Source organism: Mangifera indica, chromosome 20, assembly GCF_011075055.1.
Source record: "Mangifera indica cultivar Alphonso chromosome 20, CATAS_Mindica_2.1, whole genome shotgun sequence".
Lineage (NCBI taxonomy): Eukaryota > Viridiplantae > Streptophyta > Magnoliopsida > Sapindales > Anacardiaceae > Mangifera > Mangifera indica.
The window spans coordinates 9,447,953-9,461,909 of NC_058156.1; the positions used below are offsets into that span (position 1 = coordinate 9,447,953).

General features: G+C 32.7%; 2 protein-coding genes across 5 annotated transcripts; one reads left to right on the forward strand and one right to left on the reverse strand.

Annotated features, from left to right (window-relative positions):
- On the forward strand, positions 1–2,370 carry LOC123203835 (protein SPIRAL1-like 3). The gene is made up of 3 exons (XM_044620279.1): positions 1–122; positions 1,016–1,305; positions 2,026–2,370. The coding sequence occupies exons 2-3, from the start codon at positions 1,048–1,050 to the stop codon at positions 2,104–2,106; spliced, it is 339 nt and encodes a 112-aa protein (XP_044476214.1). The 5' UTR covers positions 1–122; positions 1,016–1,047; the 3' UTR covers positions 2,107–2,370.
- Positions 2,371–4,741: 2,371 nt separating this feature from the next.
- On the reverse strand, positions 4,742–12,081 carry LOC123203836 (kelch domain-containing protein 3-like). Of its 4 annotated transcripts, XM_044620281.1 has the most exons (12): positions 11,961–12,081; positions 11,550–11,819; positions 10,771–10,920; positions 10,259–10,426; positions 9,833–9,985; positions 9,564–9,716; positions 9,027–9,191; positions 8,663–8,827; positions 6,636–6,822; positions 6,326–6,539; positions 5,813–5,966; positions 4,742–5,392 (listed from the first exon to the last, which is right to left on the reverse strand). In XM_044620281.1, the coding sequence occupies exons 2-12, from the start codon at positions 11,740–11,742 to the stop codon at positions 5,340–5,342; spliced, it is 1,755 nt and encodes a 584-aa protein (XP_044476216.1). In that variant the 5' UTR covers positions 11,743–11,819; positions 11,961–12,081; the 3' UTR covers positions 4,742–5,339. The 4 variants fall into 4 exon arrangements, with proteins under 4 accessions (XP_044476216.1, XP_044476217.1, XP_044476218.1 ...); XM_044620282.1 differs by having other exon boundaries at positions 6,326–6,536; positions 11,550–12,054; XM_044620283.1 differs by having other exon boundaries at positions 5,822–5,966; positions 11,550–12,053.
- Between the last annotated feature and the right edge of the window lie 1,876 nt (positions 12,082–13,957).

The following is a 13,957-nucleotide window of genomic DNA, read 5'->3' on the forward strand; positions in this document are numbered from 1 at the left end:
GGAGAACCAATCAATGAAAAGCATCGGGTCCCATGCAATTTTAAATTGAATAAATAAAACACCTTTTTTGTCTTCCTTCCTTCAGATCTAATCCAAACGCTCCGTCGGCAAAGCATCAACAGGTGAGCAAAACAATCTTTAAACTTTCCTTCTCGTTTTCCCGTCCTTTCTCACTGTCAAACAGCGTTTTATTGCTATTTGCCTGATCTGATCTGTTGTTTTTGTGAACTACATTTGGCGTCAAGTTTAGATGTCTTTGTTTTGAGATATATTTTTTTATGTTAATTTTTCATGGTGTATGTTTGGATTTTCTTATAATGACGTTTGTGATTTTTTTTGGCTTAATTGTGTGCTTGGATTTGAGGATTACGTTATTTTTTGACATGAGAAAATGTTTTTTTTTTTGAAAATTTTAAATAATTGTTGTTTAGTTGTTATTCAGTTTATAATGATCTGTGGTTGTGATATTTATGTACATTAGCATAGGTAGTTGCGGATACAAATTTGGATTCTGCATGCATTGTAGTTGCACATACATTCGCATATGTTAATTTTTCATGGCGCATATTTGGATTTCCTTATGATGACGTTTGTGATTTTTTTGTCTTAATTTTGTGCTTAGATTTGAGGATCATGTTACTTTTCAACATGAGAAAATGTTTTTTTTTTTTTCTGAAATTTTTTTCATAATTGTTGTTTGGTTGTTATGCTGAAACCCTAGAAATTCAGTTTATAATGATCTGTGGTTGTGATATCTATGGCCATTTGCATAAGTAGTTTGCAGATACCTATTTGTATTTTGCATGCATTGTAGTTGCTATAAGGTTGTTGTTTCTCTTATAGTGAAATTCTCATAAAATATCATAATGTCTAGGGATTGCATTTAAAATCTATTCAGGTTTCCTTTGAGATAATTTGTTTATGTTTCTACTTGATGGTATTTGTGCATCGACCTTTGAATGTTGGTTGAAGTGTTCAGTTTGGAGTTAAGGATATAGGTTTGCTATTTGTGCAGGAATATAGGTTTTCTCATATAAAATAGGGATTATGGGTCGTGGAGTCAGCAGTGGTGGGGGGCAGAGTTCTTTGGGGTACCTTTTTGGCAGTGGAGAGGCTCCAAAACCTACTGCAAACACTAGTGAAGCCCCTAAGGTCCCGGCAGAGGTTGCAAAGCCTACAGCTGCTGCACCATCAGCCTCTCCGGCATCAGGAGATGCTAGTAAGCAGATTCCAGCTGGGGTTCCTTGTAACAACACTAACAACTACTTCCGTGCTGAAGGCCAGAACTGTGGCAACTTCCTCACCGTATGATGTTAATTGTGACTTTCCTTTTTCTGCTAGTAAAAATTGCCTTGCACTAAATTTTGATAGTTAAAATCATTAGTATTCAGTAATAGGTTGAATTAGTTTTTACGCTTTCACTTTATGCAAAGATGTCTATAATCAATTTAGGTGGAATGGAGTAGATATTTTTGACAAATGAGAGTTGTACAAGTGGTCATAAAAGATTACAGGTATACAGAGGCACTTTAGCAAGAATCAGGTTCGTAGATTTTGTTATTATAGCTAATCAAACTCGTCCTACACCTTGGTAACCATGGTATAGTGAGAGATTCTCTTACATTTCCATGTGACTTGATTTTCATAAAAATTGTTGGCACCAACTGCGTGGCTATCTGCTATTGCGGGCTTGTTTTTACTGGGCACAACTTAGCTTCTGGATATGTCTTAAAGCTGGATTTTTTGTATTAGCCTAATATTTTATTATTCATTCTCACTAACGAATCACGTTCATATGAAGAATTTAACTTTCTGGACTGTATTTTTGTTTTCTATTTCTTGTGCTGTCAACTTTTCTGAACTCTTAATCAGGGTGAGTGATTGACATACACTGCATTTCTAACTGATTCTGTGATTCATGCATGCATTGTTTTTCCGATGTTCACCACTAATCTGAGAATTACTGTTTTGTTGAATAGTTTCAATTTAGTTTCAATTAATGTTTGGAAACTCTCTTTTTGACAGGACCGGCCTACCACTAAGGTGCATGCAGCCCCAGGTGGTGGATCTTCCTTGAATTACCTTTTCGGTGGTGACGGTAAATGAAAGGCCTCAGATTTTTCAGGTTGGATTTCGAATCTATGGTAATCGATATTTTAGGGGGGCTTCGAAATTGAGGCAAACAATATCTAATTATGTTAGATAGTGGAGATGATTCTATTTTATTTGTGTTATGTAATATATGTGGTACTCTTGTCTTGGAAGGGGAATGTTGGGTTCCGCTCAAATGCTTAAATTTCGGAACTTTAACCGTGTAATGTACTATTGTGACATCTTCTGTATTCAATTCAGCAGTTGCTTTCGTTTTCATTTCTCATCACCAAGTGTTACTGAGAGCTAGCAATGGCTAAGGCTGGGAGTTGAAACTAACTGTCGACCTTGATAGTGAATCTGAAACCCCAATCATTTAGTGAGTCATCACCTGTTGGAAGATTTGGGTCATTTCAAATATAGGAAGTAGATGTGATTCATTTTATGGTTTGAAAGTCCTAATTGAGTTAGTGGATTAAGGTTTATCTAATCGAAACCTATTATCTCAATACTTAGGGGTGAATATAAACCGTATTGAATCTAAACACCTTTGGCTAAAGTTTAGTGAGTCATCATCTATTGGAAGATTCGGGACATTTCAAATTTAGGAAGTAGACATGATTCATTTTATGTTTTGAAAGTCCTAATTGAGTTAGTGGATTAAGGTTTATCTAATCGAAACCCTATTATCCCAATACTTAGGGGTGAATATAAATCGAATTGAGTCTAAATACCTTTTGGCTAAAGTTTGACTCGAATAGAAAATACTCTAATTCGAGTTTGGCTTAAGTTCATCTAGCCTAAATTAAGTCCGGTTCGAATAAAAAATGATTGAGCGTAGTTCGGTTCAAATTTAGCTTAATTTTGTACATCAAATCAATTGTTTGAATTCACAACTCAGTTTAGTTCGAATTTCGTGGTTCATAGGCAAAATGATAATGTTTTATTCAAAAAAATTCAAAATTATTTATTCGAGCCACAAATTTGTGTCAAATTGAACCTTAAATTTAAACTAAATTGAGTCACGAATTCAAATTATTGATTTGAGTTATGGACTTGAGTTAAACATCTCCTAGTTGAAGTTTGGCTTTGTTTAAAAAATGAGCTAAATCTTTTCGCTTGGATTTGATTTAAATCTGAATCAAATAAATTTAAACTGAGTTAATTCCAATCGTATCCAGATCTACCAATGCTACTCCTTAGGGGGAGAAAACAACTGAATAGCCATATTGGGACCTTACAATATCATTATTGATTTCTCTTCATCCAAGAATTCTGTCACACAACAAACCAAAGGAATTGAACTTTCACTCGAGCCACCAAAAACCATACATGTTAGGAATGAACTACTACTTGAGCGACCAGAAACCATACACGAAGTCGAACCAAACTTGATCAAAAAAGTCAAGATAGGACCGTGAAAAATCATTTATAATTTACTCCAGAAGAATTTAAGTTAGTTTCTAAGCATTGTAAGACGATTGGACCACAGAAAAGTCCATAGAAGAAACCATTTACAACAATTAATTTGGATCTTCCCATTGCTCTCAAATTGGAGGTGAGATAATGCACTAAACATTCATTTTCTAATTTTATGACATATTCTTGATTGTCTGTCTGATTCAAAACATTTATCAGAGCAGTTGATGAAGTAACTATATCGAGGGATATTCAAGAAGCCTTGAAAGATCAAAAGTGGGTGTTGCAGTTCATGAAAAAATGCGAGTCTTGATAACATAGTTATCGGTATCTTATAATACATAATACATATTTTATGATATGATACAATACAAGTAAAAACTGATATATATCATGAAGTATATCAAATTAATACAAAATAATAGATGTATCATATGATAAAATATATATCTTACAATATGATATATATTATCAATACAGATCGATATATTTTTATATAAAATGATGGTATATAATAAGAGTTTATATAAAAAATCTTAAATTTTAAAAAATATGATATTTTCTAAAATGATATATCAATTAGATTTTTAATTATTATTTTATTTTTTAAAAAATTTTATCATATGATACTCAATAGACGATATAAAAAAAATTAGATTTTGAGAATAAAAATAATAGATAATTTCATATCAATTTGCTTTAAATATTAAAAGATTAAAGTTAAAATTAAAAAATTTTAACACGATTTTAATTCAAATCATATTAGAGTTGAAGATCTCTAACATAAAATCTAAATTAACACGATAATAACACGATTTGATAGCACAAATTGTCAAGTCTAAATTTAAGGAGGAAATATCTATGATGATGCTACCTAGGTTTGAAGAAAAAAACAATATTGGAAGTGTTGTCTTCAAACTAAAGAAATCATTGTATGGTCTAAGACAGTCACTAGGAGTGCTGTTCCCAGGATCCAGTACGACTCTTACTAAATTAGGATATGACCATGGTCATGCATACTACACTTTATTTATAAAAGTAAATGAGTAGTGCTCACATAATTTTATATACAAACAACGATATATCACCATATATTTAGATAATTGAAAATTAAAAATAAATCAATACCCAATCATAAGATGACACATCATTGTTTATACACAAAGTTATTGAAAGCATATCCTAATAGTAGGCAAAATTTAAAACATCCTCAAAAGCAAATGAAAAACAATTTTAGTTAAAGAATTTCCCACTAATGTCTTGGAAAAATACCTTAGCCAAAAGTCACAGCTGTGGAGAGAAAAACCTGACAAGTTTTTGCATGAACTTTTGTGCCTTCAGGTAACAAAAAATCTTATACAGAAAATTCTGTAAACAGGAATACTTGTAGCAACATGTCTGAAGAGTATGAAAAAGTTTAACAGAATCCAATAATTTGCAGATCCCTGTATTTTGCTCAATAGCAACAGAATTCTCAATTCCCTCAGCAAGAAGTGTTACTGAAAACTAATTTCCGACATGAGATTTCTTTTCGGTCTGCATACGACACAGTTTTGTCCGAAGGTATATCTAAACAAGATGATCACTAGTCATAATTTAAAAAAAAAAAAAAATCCTACTGCATACAACTAGTCAATCATGGCTTCAGAATAGTTAGTAAAATAAAGTGAGCATTAGTTGGTAGTGTTGGCAGGTGGAAGATCACACCAGTTAGCAGGAAGTATGCATCTAGCCACCTTTGAAACTTAGAATGTACAAATGGCTTGTGGTTTTGTATTGTAGTCTTGTTCAGTTGTCATCACAAACAGTTAAAAGGTTGTTTTTCCTTTTCAAATTGATTTTGCTGGATCATTGTGTCCTTCAGAGGTGGGCATCGGGTCCTCTGCAAACACAAAACAATAAAAGATTCGGTTAAAATAAATCTAGAACATAGATGACCAAATCTATAACCACATGAAGCCTAAACATAAGATTTTGTTTAGCTTCAATTGTCTTTAAAACTAGTATTTTCCAACCAAGCAATGCTAATGCACCCAATTTTGACTATCCAATTAGATATTCATATGATGTGTTATCATGTGATTGGGTGTTGTTTTATCCTTAAATCAAAATCATTGAATCATATGATGACATCATCTAAGTATTTAATTGGATACTCAAAATTGGGTGCATATAGTTTATTGTTTCCAACCTAAGGTCAAAAAATGCCTCCACAATTTACGTGCACAAAACCTTGAAACAGAAAACTAGCAGGCAAATTTCAAAGAAAACACACTAGTCATTGAATAAAAAATGCACTTGCCTCTTATACCTTGTTTTGGGGACAAAGCAGCAGACTCCTTTTCTAAGGAGTACGTTGTCTCTTTAGGAACTTCAGTTGTACAGTTTGGTATATCATTAGCCGTGTCGTTGTTTAAATTCAACAGTGAAACTGATGGTTTGGAACATAATGGCTCCTGCAGAATGTTATGCAAAAGTCAATACAAGTGGATCAGTTAGAGACTTGTCATGGTCAGCCATTTACAACAATTGAAGGAACCATCAAGTCAACAAGGTACTCTCGTAAAGCCAAGATGAACAATGACAACAGCAATGTGTCTTATAGCAAACTGCATTGATATCTGTGTCCCATCACTTATAACAGAAATTTTAAATGCTGCTGTTTTTTTTTTTCCTTTGAAAGGAGATTTAGCAAACCTTATATACAGCACTCACTGTATCTGACACAATGTAACTATGTTTTGATTTGTGATATAAACTTAGTAACTAACCATATTTGTATCCTTTATTCAGAGGCAAAGAAAAGAATGCACACCTTAAAAGGCTGAGAGGCATCAAAAGGTGGTGGATTCTTCACGTCAGGAGCAGCAGCAGCAAAAGCTGTCTCTGTTGACATGGATTCCTTCCCATGAACACCATCAGCTTGTCTGTGATCCATTGCATCCTGCTTTACAACTTTGGAAGCTTTTAAATTGCCGTTGCAATCACCATTCAACATAGCAGCCTCCTCCCCATAACCTCTTTTCCTGCTGATAATACCATAAAAAAGACATAAGCCAAATCTGTCCCAAAAAAAAAAAATCAAATGAATGAACGAATGGTGTATCTAATAACCATATTTTCACCTGCTGGGATTATGATTAGTTGTGAGGGCAGGGATTGGCTTGTTTGAGAATAATATTCCACGAAGAGGTTTTCCATCTACAATAGTTTCAATTGTATATCCATGCGGGAGGTTTTCAGTAACCTTAGCCTGAAATGTTTTCTTTCCATGTATGGCCACAGCTTCATATATTGGGTAACTCTCTCCTCCTGCAATTAAACAAAAATAAGTCAAGAAGAAAGCTAAACTCGCTACTGTGCTCTAACTTGGGAGCATCGTCAATACCAAGTTGATCTTTCAGATACGAGAAAAAGATTGATCAAGAAATCCATGCCTAGAAAGGATACCCACCAAATCACATGATTGCTGAAGTCACTTAGAACATCACAATACACACAAACATCAAGGAGAACACATATAACTAGATTAGCTATCAAGTTATAAGATGTTCCGGAATTCCTTTGGCTGTTAAGAAGCCTGACAGATGAACGACTGCAGAATGGAAAATGAGCATCACCAAAACCACCAAAATCTTTTGGAAGTTCTCTCTGATGGACCTTTTACCATCTGATGTTCCCAGTTCAAATCAAATATACAGTTTCTTAGCATAAAAATTAAATATTTGATGTTTGATTATCTCCAACACTTGACTGAATTTAATCTAAACATCTAGATGTAGTTTTTTTTTTTTTTTTTTAATCATCTACACTGAGAAATTAATAATGTTTCTTATTTTGTCTAACACACCAAATTTAGTTTTTCTATTGGAAGATAATGAACCCCACTATACCAATCATAAAAAGATTATGGACCCTACAGCTCCTAAAAAGTTTCAATTAAGCTCCATCTAATAGAAAAATAAAAGGAAAATGTAAGCCAAGAAATCGCCAACAGTTTCTATAACTGACTAAAAAAAATGTTTTCTTGGGATCTCAATCTACATATTTTATGGCAAAATGCATCACAGGAAAGTTGCACCTTTTTCCACAAACTTTGCTTGAAAACTAAACCAAAAGAAGATATCCTTTCTCACTTGGCTGCACAGCCCAAATCTACTATCTTGCAAGACTTGTTAGACAATGGAAGGCTATAACAAATTGTAAACCAAAATCATTGGTTGCCACAATGAACTACAAGATCATATGGAAACATAGGGCAAATTCACAAATCATCCTATAGGCATGATGTGTCCTCAGATTACTTAACCCGTTAAGAGCATCCAAAATGTCATGTGGCTGCTACCAACCCCCACATTTCTCATAGTAGAAAATATTGCATATATAAATTTCTAAAATATATATCCTCATACTTGAAACAAACTTGTTCCTGTTGCATGATGCACCCTTGATATCTAAAGACATTTCAGAAGAAATGTCTGCGTAACATATTATCAACAACATTTAAGTAGCAGTATAAGAATGATCATAGAGATTCAGAAAGGAGAGAAGTGACCATTGTTAGCCTAAACGAAACATTACCTAAATACTAAGGAAAATACAAGAGAAATAGATCATCTATTAGTTTTACCACAAATTTCAGTCAAGTAACATATTTGTGGCATCTTTAGTGCCTATTGATTAAATTATTTCCAATAAAGTTCACATTTGAAGCTTATTAAAGACAACTTTCATTTCTCATAAGAAATCAATGGCTTGGAACAAATTGGTTATTCACTGACTGAAAAAGTTCATAATCTGTATGCAGAGTGGAGAAATATCATCACTAACCTAATTGTTTGAACTTTATCTGCATGATGATATGCCATTCAAGAAACAAAAGTAAATGCAAAATTTGAAGCCAAGCCTTTATCCCATCACTTTGAGATAATGACTACACTTGTTTACCTTCAATGATCTTGGGAGTATCACAGTTCATACAATCGATAAATGAACAGAACAAGTAGCAGAATAAATCAATAACCAGGGCACTTGAGCAAATTTTCACTAAAAGTTGTCTGATGCCACCTCTTACACTGACCATTATGATAGATGAATATGAACCACAAATTTTACTCTTTTAAGCAGGATAATATAGCATAAAGGTTCTTACTTGGTTGGCCATAACTTGACAGAGGCACAGGTTGCTGCACATCAGTGAATGCTTCAATTCTAACCAGAGCCCTGTCATTTACAGGATTAAGATTTTGTTCTTGGCATTTTAGCTTCAATTGCTTTCTCAGTGATAACTTCTCTAACTTCCGCTCATTTGCAAGTCCTAGAATTAGACATTATACATAATTAGCAACACACTACACAGTTAATCCATGATATATCTTAGCACTGTAAGAGATCTAATGGGCTATTATTATGCATGATATCTTACATAAAAACTTGGAGAATTTCTTTTCATACCAGATAATTTCTTAAACGTCTAAGATTGTGATTCAATTAAAAATGGAAAGATCAAGAATTACCAGTGTATAGGTAATACATGTCATCTAATGCCTCAAGACTCCTATTGCAACCACCAATGAACACAAGAACACCACCCTTCAAGGGATCCAAACAGTCACTGGCCACAGAAAATCTAGAAGAAGGCCCTTCACCTGTAGTCATCACCTTCGTCCATACACCAGTATCTGCATAGCAAGATGGAAGATATGAGTGACAGAATGAAAAATACAAAAGAAAAGCTGCATCCTACAATTAACTCATATTCTAAAAGATCCACTGGAAAAAAAATCAAGCAGTGAAATTATGAATAATAAAACACTGTACACAATTACAAGCTAGCATCAAACAACTCTCAACATTATCCGACAAGAGACATAAGAATAAATGTTGAGGAGAGCATAAAAAATTGGTGGACTTTAAGCCAATGAAAAGGAGCATTAACCCAAAAGTTTCATATGTGTCTCAGTGCCAGCAAATATCTGCCTTCTACAACATTGATACTTATGCAAAGGGAAAGTTCAAAAATGTAAATCACATAACAACTACATGATACATACCAACATCAAGCATATAGAGATCATCGTATAGGTTTTGGGAATCAGTAAATCCCCCATAGACAAATAAGTTCTTCCCAAACGCAACTGTGGCATGACCAGCTCGAGGTGACAACATCTGGCCTGAAGTTTTCAGTTCCTTCCAAGTAAGAGTTTCTGATAAAACATAAAGGAATGCCAAAATTACAATCATGCAAACTATATCTGAAATTCTTTTAATAAAAAAAATTACTATAAATTGTTGATAAACCATATATAAGAAAATCTGAAACCTGAATCAAGGATATGGACATCAGACAAATAATAATCATGTCCATCTTCACCACCAACCACAATAATTTTATTTTTCCAAGATGAGCAAGTGTGGCTATCACGTGCAGACGGCGGGTTGCCTGATGTTGTAGCATGTTTCCACACAAAGGTCTCTGCAAGAGAACGGTTTACGGTGAAATGGAACATTTACTTTGCTACATGCAGCAATGAAACACTAAGTGACCTTGAATGTCAAAACCACTGTAAATGTGCACCTAAGAGGATACAAAATTATGGACACTTTCAGTACTTCCAGATGTTCTCCCAGATAATACTCATAGAAATGAGAAATTTGCCAAAGAAAATCATATATTGGATAGCAAAGTACAGACCAGAGAGATCAAAACTAACACTGAAGCATTTAGTAATAATTGAGAAATTTTCACCTGTATTCAATATGTAAAGATCATTGTAGTATACTTCGTCATTAGTATCAGAAGATTTCCCACAACCACCAAATATGAAGAGCCGTTTACCAACAAGGGCTGCACTATGACCCTCCCGTGCCTCTGGTCCTTCACCTCTCACACTAGGCGATATCCATGTATGTGAAGCTACAATATTGATTAAAACAAATTACAGTCTCAGACTACAAATCTACAAAACAATAGACTAGTTAAATATGATTTAACATAATCAACAGGGTTACATCATATACAACATTACATAAACAAGAAGTTCCAAGTTTATCTCCATATTTGACTGACACAAAACACAAATAAGAGCAAAACTATTGCTACTTCAGCATTAAACAGTTTATACAATCTGTCTAATTAAGGAAACTTGTTTACTAGCAAATGGCCAACTTATAGACCAGCAGAAATGTAGGTATAGGATTATTGTATGAAATAAAAGGCAAAATCAAAGATAAAAATTTTAAAACAAATACAAAACTCACAAGTGTCCAATATATGCAAATCTCTAAGAGGGTTCATTCCATCAGTACCACCGAAAACATAGAGATTGTCACCAACAGTAGTACAACTATGGCTGTCCCGGGGAGTAGGTGGCATGCCCTGTATCATTGGCTGACTCCAAGTCTGATTAACTGCAATGCAGCTACTTAGAATGTGAGAACATGCGAAAACAAAAAAGCTAAAAAGATAAAAAGTTAAATATTTTAAAAGGAAGAAATAAGATGAAGAACCATAAAGAAACTAAAGCTGAACAACTGCTATGCATTAACATACATTTGTAGTGATGTCCACAAGTTGTAAATAATCATGGAGTTCCAAATATGGAACTGATACCAGACCCATACTTTGATTAAAAGACAAAAAATGTGAAAACAAAAGGTAAAGCTAATCTACAGCACTCCACAAATATAGTCAGAATATAAAACTAACAAGGCAGACCGCAGACCCACAAAAACATTAATGCTAATAACTACTGTAAAACAAGAACCAAATATTCAATTATTACCCAACAACAAAACCCAAAACTTTCAACAAAATAAACCCAGCAAAAACCCTAACACCCAACAACCATATCAACCAATCAATAAAAATAAACCGATTACATATTCTTCAAAAAATAAAAATCCTATCTTTAACACAAAATAAAGCAAAACACAACTAAAAATGCAAACTTGAAAAACTTAAACATATGAGTCATATGTCATAAAAGAATGGATTAAAACCTAGAAAAAGAAAAAAATGTGAAAACAAAAGGAATTACCAGTATCAAAAACATGAACTTGGTTAGTCTGGCAGTTGTCTTTGCCATAACCGCCGAAAACATAAAGAAATCTGCCGCTTTTAATGGCGTTACAAGTGTGGCCCCATCTCTTGCCCGGCCCTGAACTTGATACTCCAGTGAAAGCATGTTCTTGAGCTTGTTGGGTACGAAGCTGGACCTTTTCCCACCTCATTTTTTTTTTTTTTCCGGGTAAAACTCCAGTAGGTTAGAAACTTGAAATTTCCTCGAGAAAGTGTTAAAAAATGCGCTCTTTTTGGGATGTAACAGATTTCGAGTTCATGCAATGCAAAAAATAAATTAAATTAAATGAAATAAAAAATACTAATGATAATAAATGAAATAATCAGAAATTAATGAGATTAAACGTGTCATAGAAAGAGAGGAGGGCACCGCAGGCCTCTGCAGGCAATAGTGATTAGACTTGATTTTCCCTTTTTTTTATTCTTTTTTGAAGTTCTTAAGAAATTTTCTTTTTCTTTTTCTTTTTACGAAGGAAAATAAAACCTAAGGAGAGAAAGGCTTAAATCTGACTGGTTGAATGGAGTCAGGACAAGTGGCAGATGACTAGGGCTTAGATTGATGGGGCCCATAAAGGGGTTATAGTTTTGGGCTTACGTGGAAGTCATTGAGGAACTAGATGACAGGTGTCATTTTGCTATTGGTTTATGGGCCACAGCCCAATTGTTCATGTGATTGTCCTTATGAATGTAAGTAAAAAACTTAAATTGATTAATTTTTTTAATTAATTTAATAATAGTAAATCTTTATAATAGGAAAGAAAGTAAAAGTTTTCGTTAAGATAAATGTATCAATAATTATATTAATATATAAATTAAATACGGGTATAAACTAAAATAAATTATGTTATATAGATACATATTATAAAGACTTACAAATAAATCTATGAATTACTCGTAAAATTTAAGGTTTTTATTTTAAATTATTTTTTATATAAACAACTAAAAAAATAAAACACATTTGAGGAACCCATTTAGAAGATTTATGTGATGTGGGAATATTCATACTTGTTCCTTAGTTTCTTACTAAATAATTAAATTTCCATTATACATAAAAATATTCACCTAAAAGTTCAAAAAATTTCTTCTTAAAATGTGCTATGGCGATAAAATTTAGTGTAAAACTTTTTGGAGATATAAAGATTGTGGGTATACTCGCAAGTACACCTGATCTCTCCGAAAAAAATTGTCACCTAAGAATACGAGTCTAAATAAGTATTAATTTAAAAACTTAAAACTTATACCCATTTTTTGACGAGTGCTTAGAATAACTTGTCTGTTTGCTAGGTTTATCTTTATCATATTATATCCAAAAACACACTTGTCATTTGAATTACTACACAAAAAAGTTTATTAATTTAAGGCTAAATGATTGTTTCCTACCTGATATTTGATAAAATAACAAATATTTATTTTTTAAATTTAAAGTATCTAATTTTCATTTATTATCCACTTTTGTTAATAAAAATCATTTTCTTTTATATTCTTTCTATTTTTTATTTTCTCATTTATTTTTTATATTTTCCTTTTTGCCTTTTACTTTTTTCTGTTGGAATAACCGAACTATTTTTCTCTGATTCAAAACTTAACTCCCACTTCTTTCTCTTGCTACAGTGACAATGTCCAATCCTTTTCTTTATTATTTGTTTGGTATTTGCTCTTTATTTGTATCAATGATATACTTTTTCATCGTCAACTAATTGGTATTTAGAATAAAATTATACGTATAAATAAATTATACAAAATAAAGTGACAACTTGTGATTGAATAATATGATTATTTACTTTTTCTCCCACTTTAAAATCATCCAATCAAATTGTATGTATAAGTTTGTATATGTGATAATACTCTTGATATCTATTTCATTCTTTCTTTGTTGAGTATTGTTATGTGAACAATTTTAAGCATAACTTTATGCATAAACAACGATATGTCATTATATGATTGGATAGTTAAAAATTAAACATAAAACAATACTCAATCACATAATAACATATCATTATTTTGTATATAAAGTTGTATATATATATATATATATATATATATATATATATATATATATATATAGAGAGAGAGAGAGAGAGAGAGAGAGAGAGAGAGAGAGAGTTTTATTGTTCTCTATTTGCATCAAGCACATGATAACTTTCCTAGAAAGGATGATATTAGTTTATAACCATTTCAATTCTCAGAGGCATTGGGTGTTTGTCACCTTACGTTTTCTATCTTCCTCTTTGTACATTGAAAGACCTAAGGAGCAAGTTTACAAAAGGCCAAAGGACTTATTCGCCGCCCGCCCCCCTCAAAGTATATTGTTTTTTTAAATTTTTCCCTGTTAACTTTGAAAATCATATTTACCCACTTATAGACGGT

What these genes read in the sequence shown, in the direction of transcription:
- LOC123203835 (XM_044620279.1), top strand. Translation starts at nt 1,048, where the DNA reads ATGGGTCGTGGAGTCAGCAGTGGTGGGGGGCAGAGTTCTTTGGGGTAC. An exon ending in ACTGTGGCAACTTCCTCACC is followed by an intron (nt 1,306 to 2,025) that starts GTATGATGTTAA and finishes TCTTTTTGACAG; the next exon opens with GACCGGCCTACCACTAAGGT.
- LOC123203836 (XM_044620281.1), bottom strand. Translation starts at nt 11,742, where the DNA reads ATGAGGTGGGAAAAGGTCCAGCTTCGTACCCAACAAGCTCAAGAACAT. An exon ending in CATGTATTACCTATACACTG is followed by an intron (nt 8,828 to 9,026) that starts GTAATTCTTGAT and finishes GTCTAATTCTAG; the next exon opens with GACTTGCAAATGAGCGGAAG. An exon ending in ATGCCTCTCAGCCTTTTAAG is followed by an intron (nt 5,967 to 6,325) that starts GTGTGCATTCTT and finishes AACATTCTGCAG; the next exon opens with GAGCCATTATGTTCCAAACC.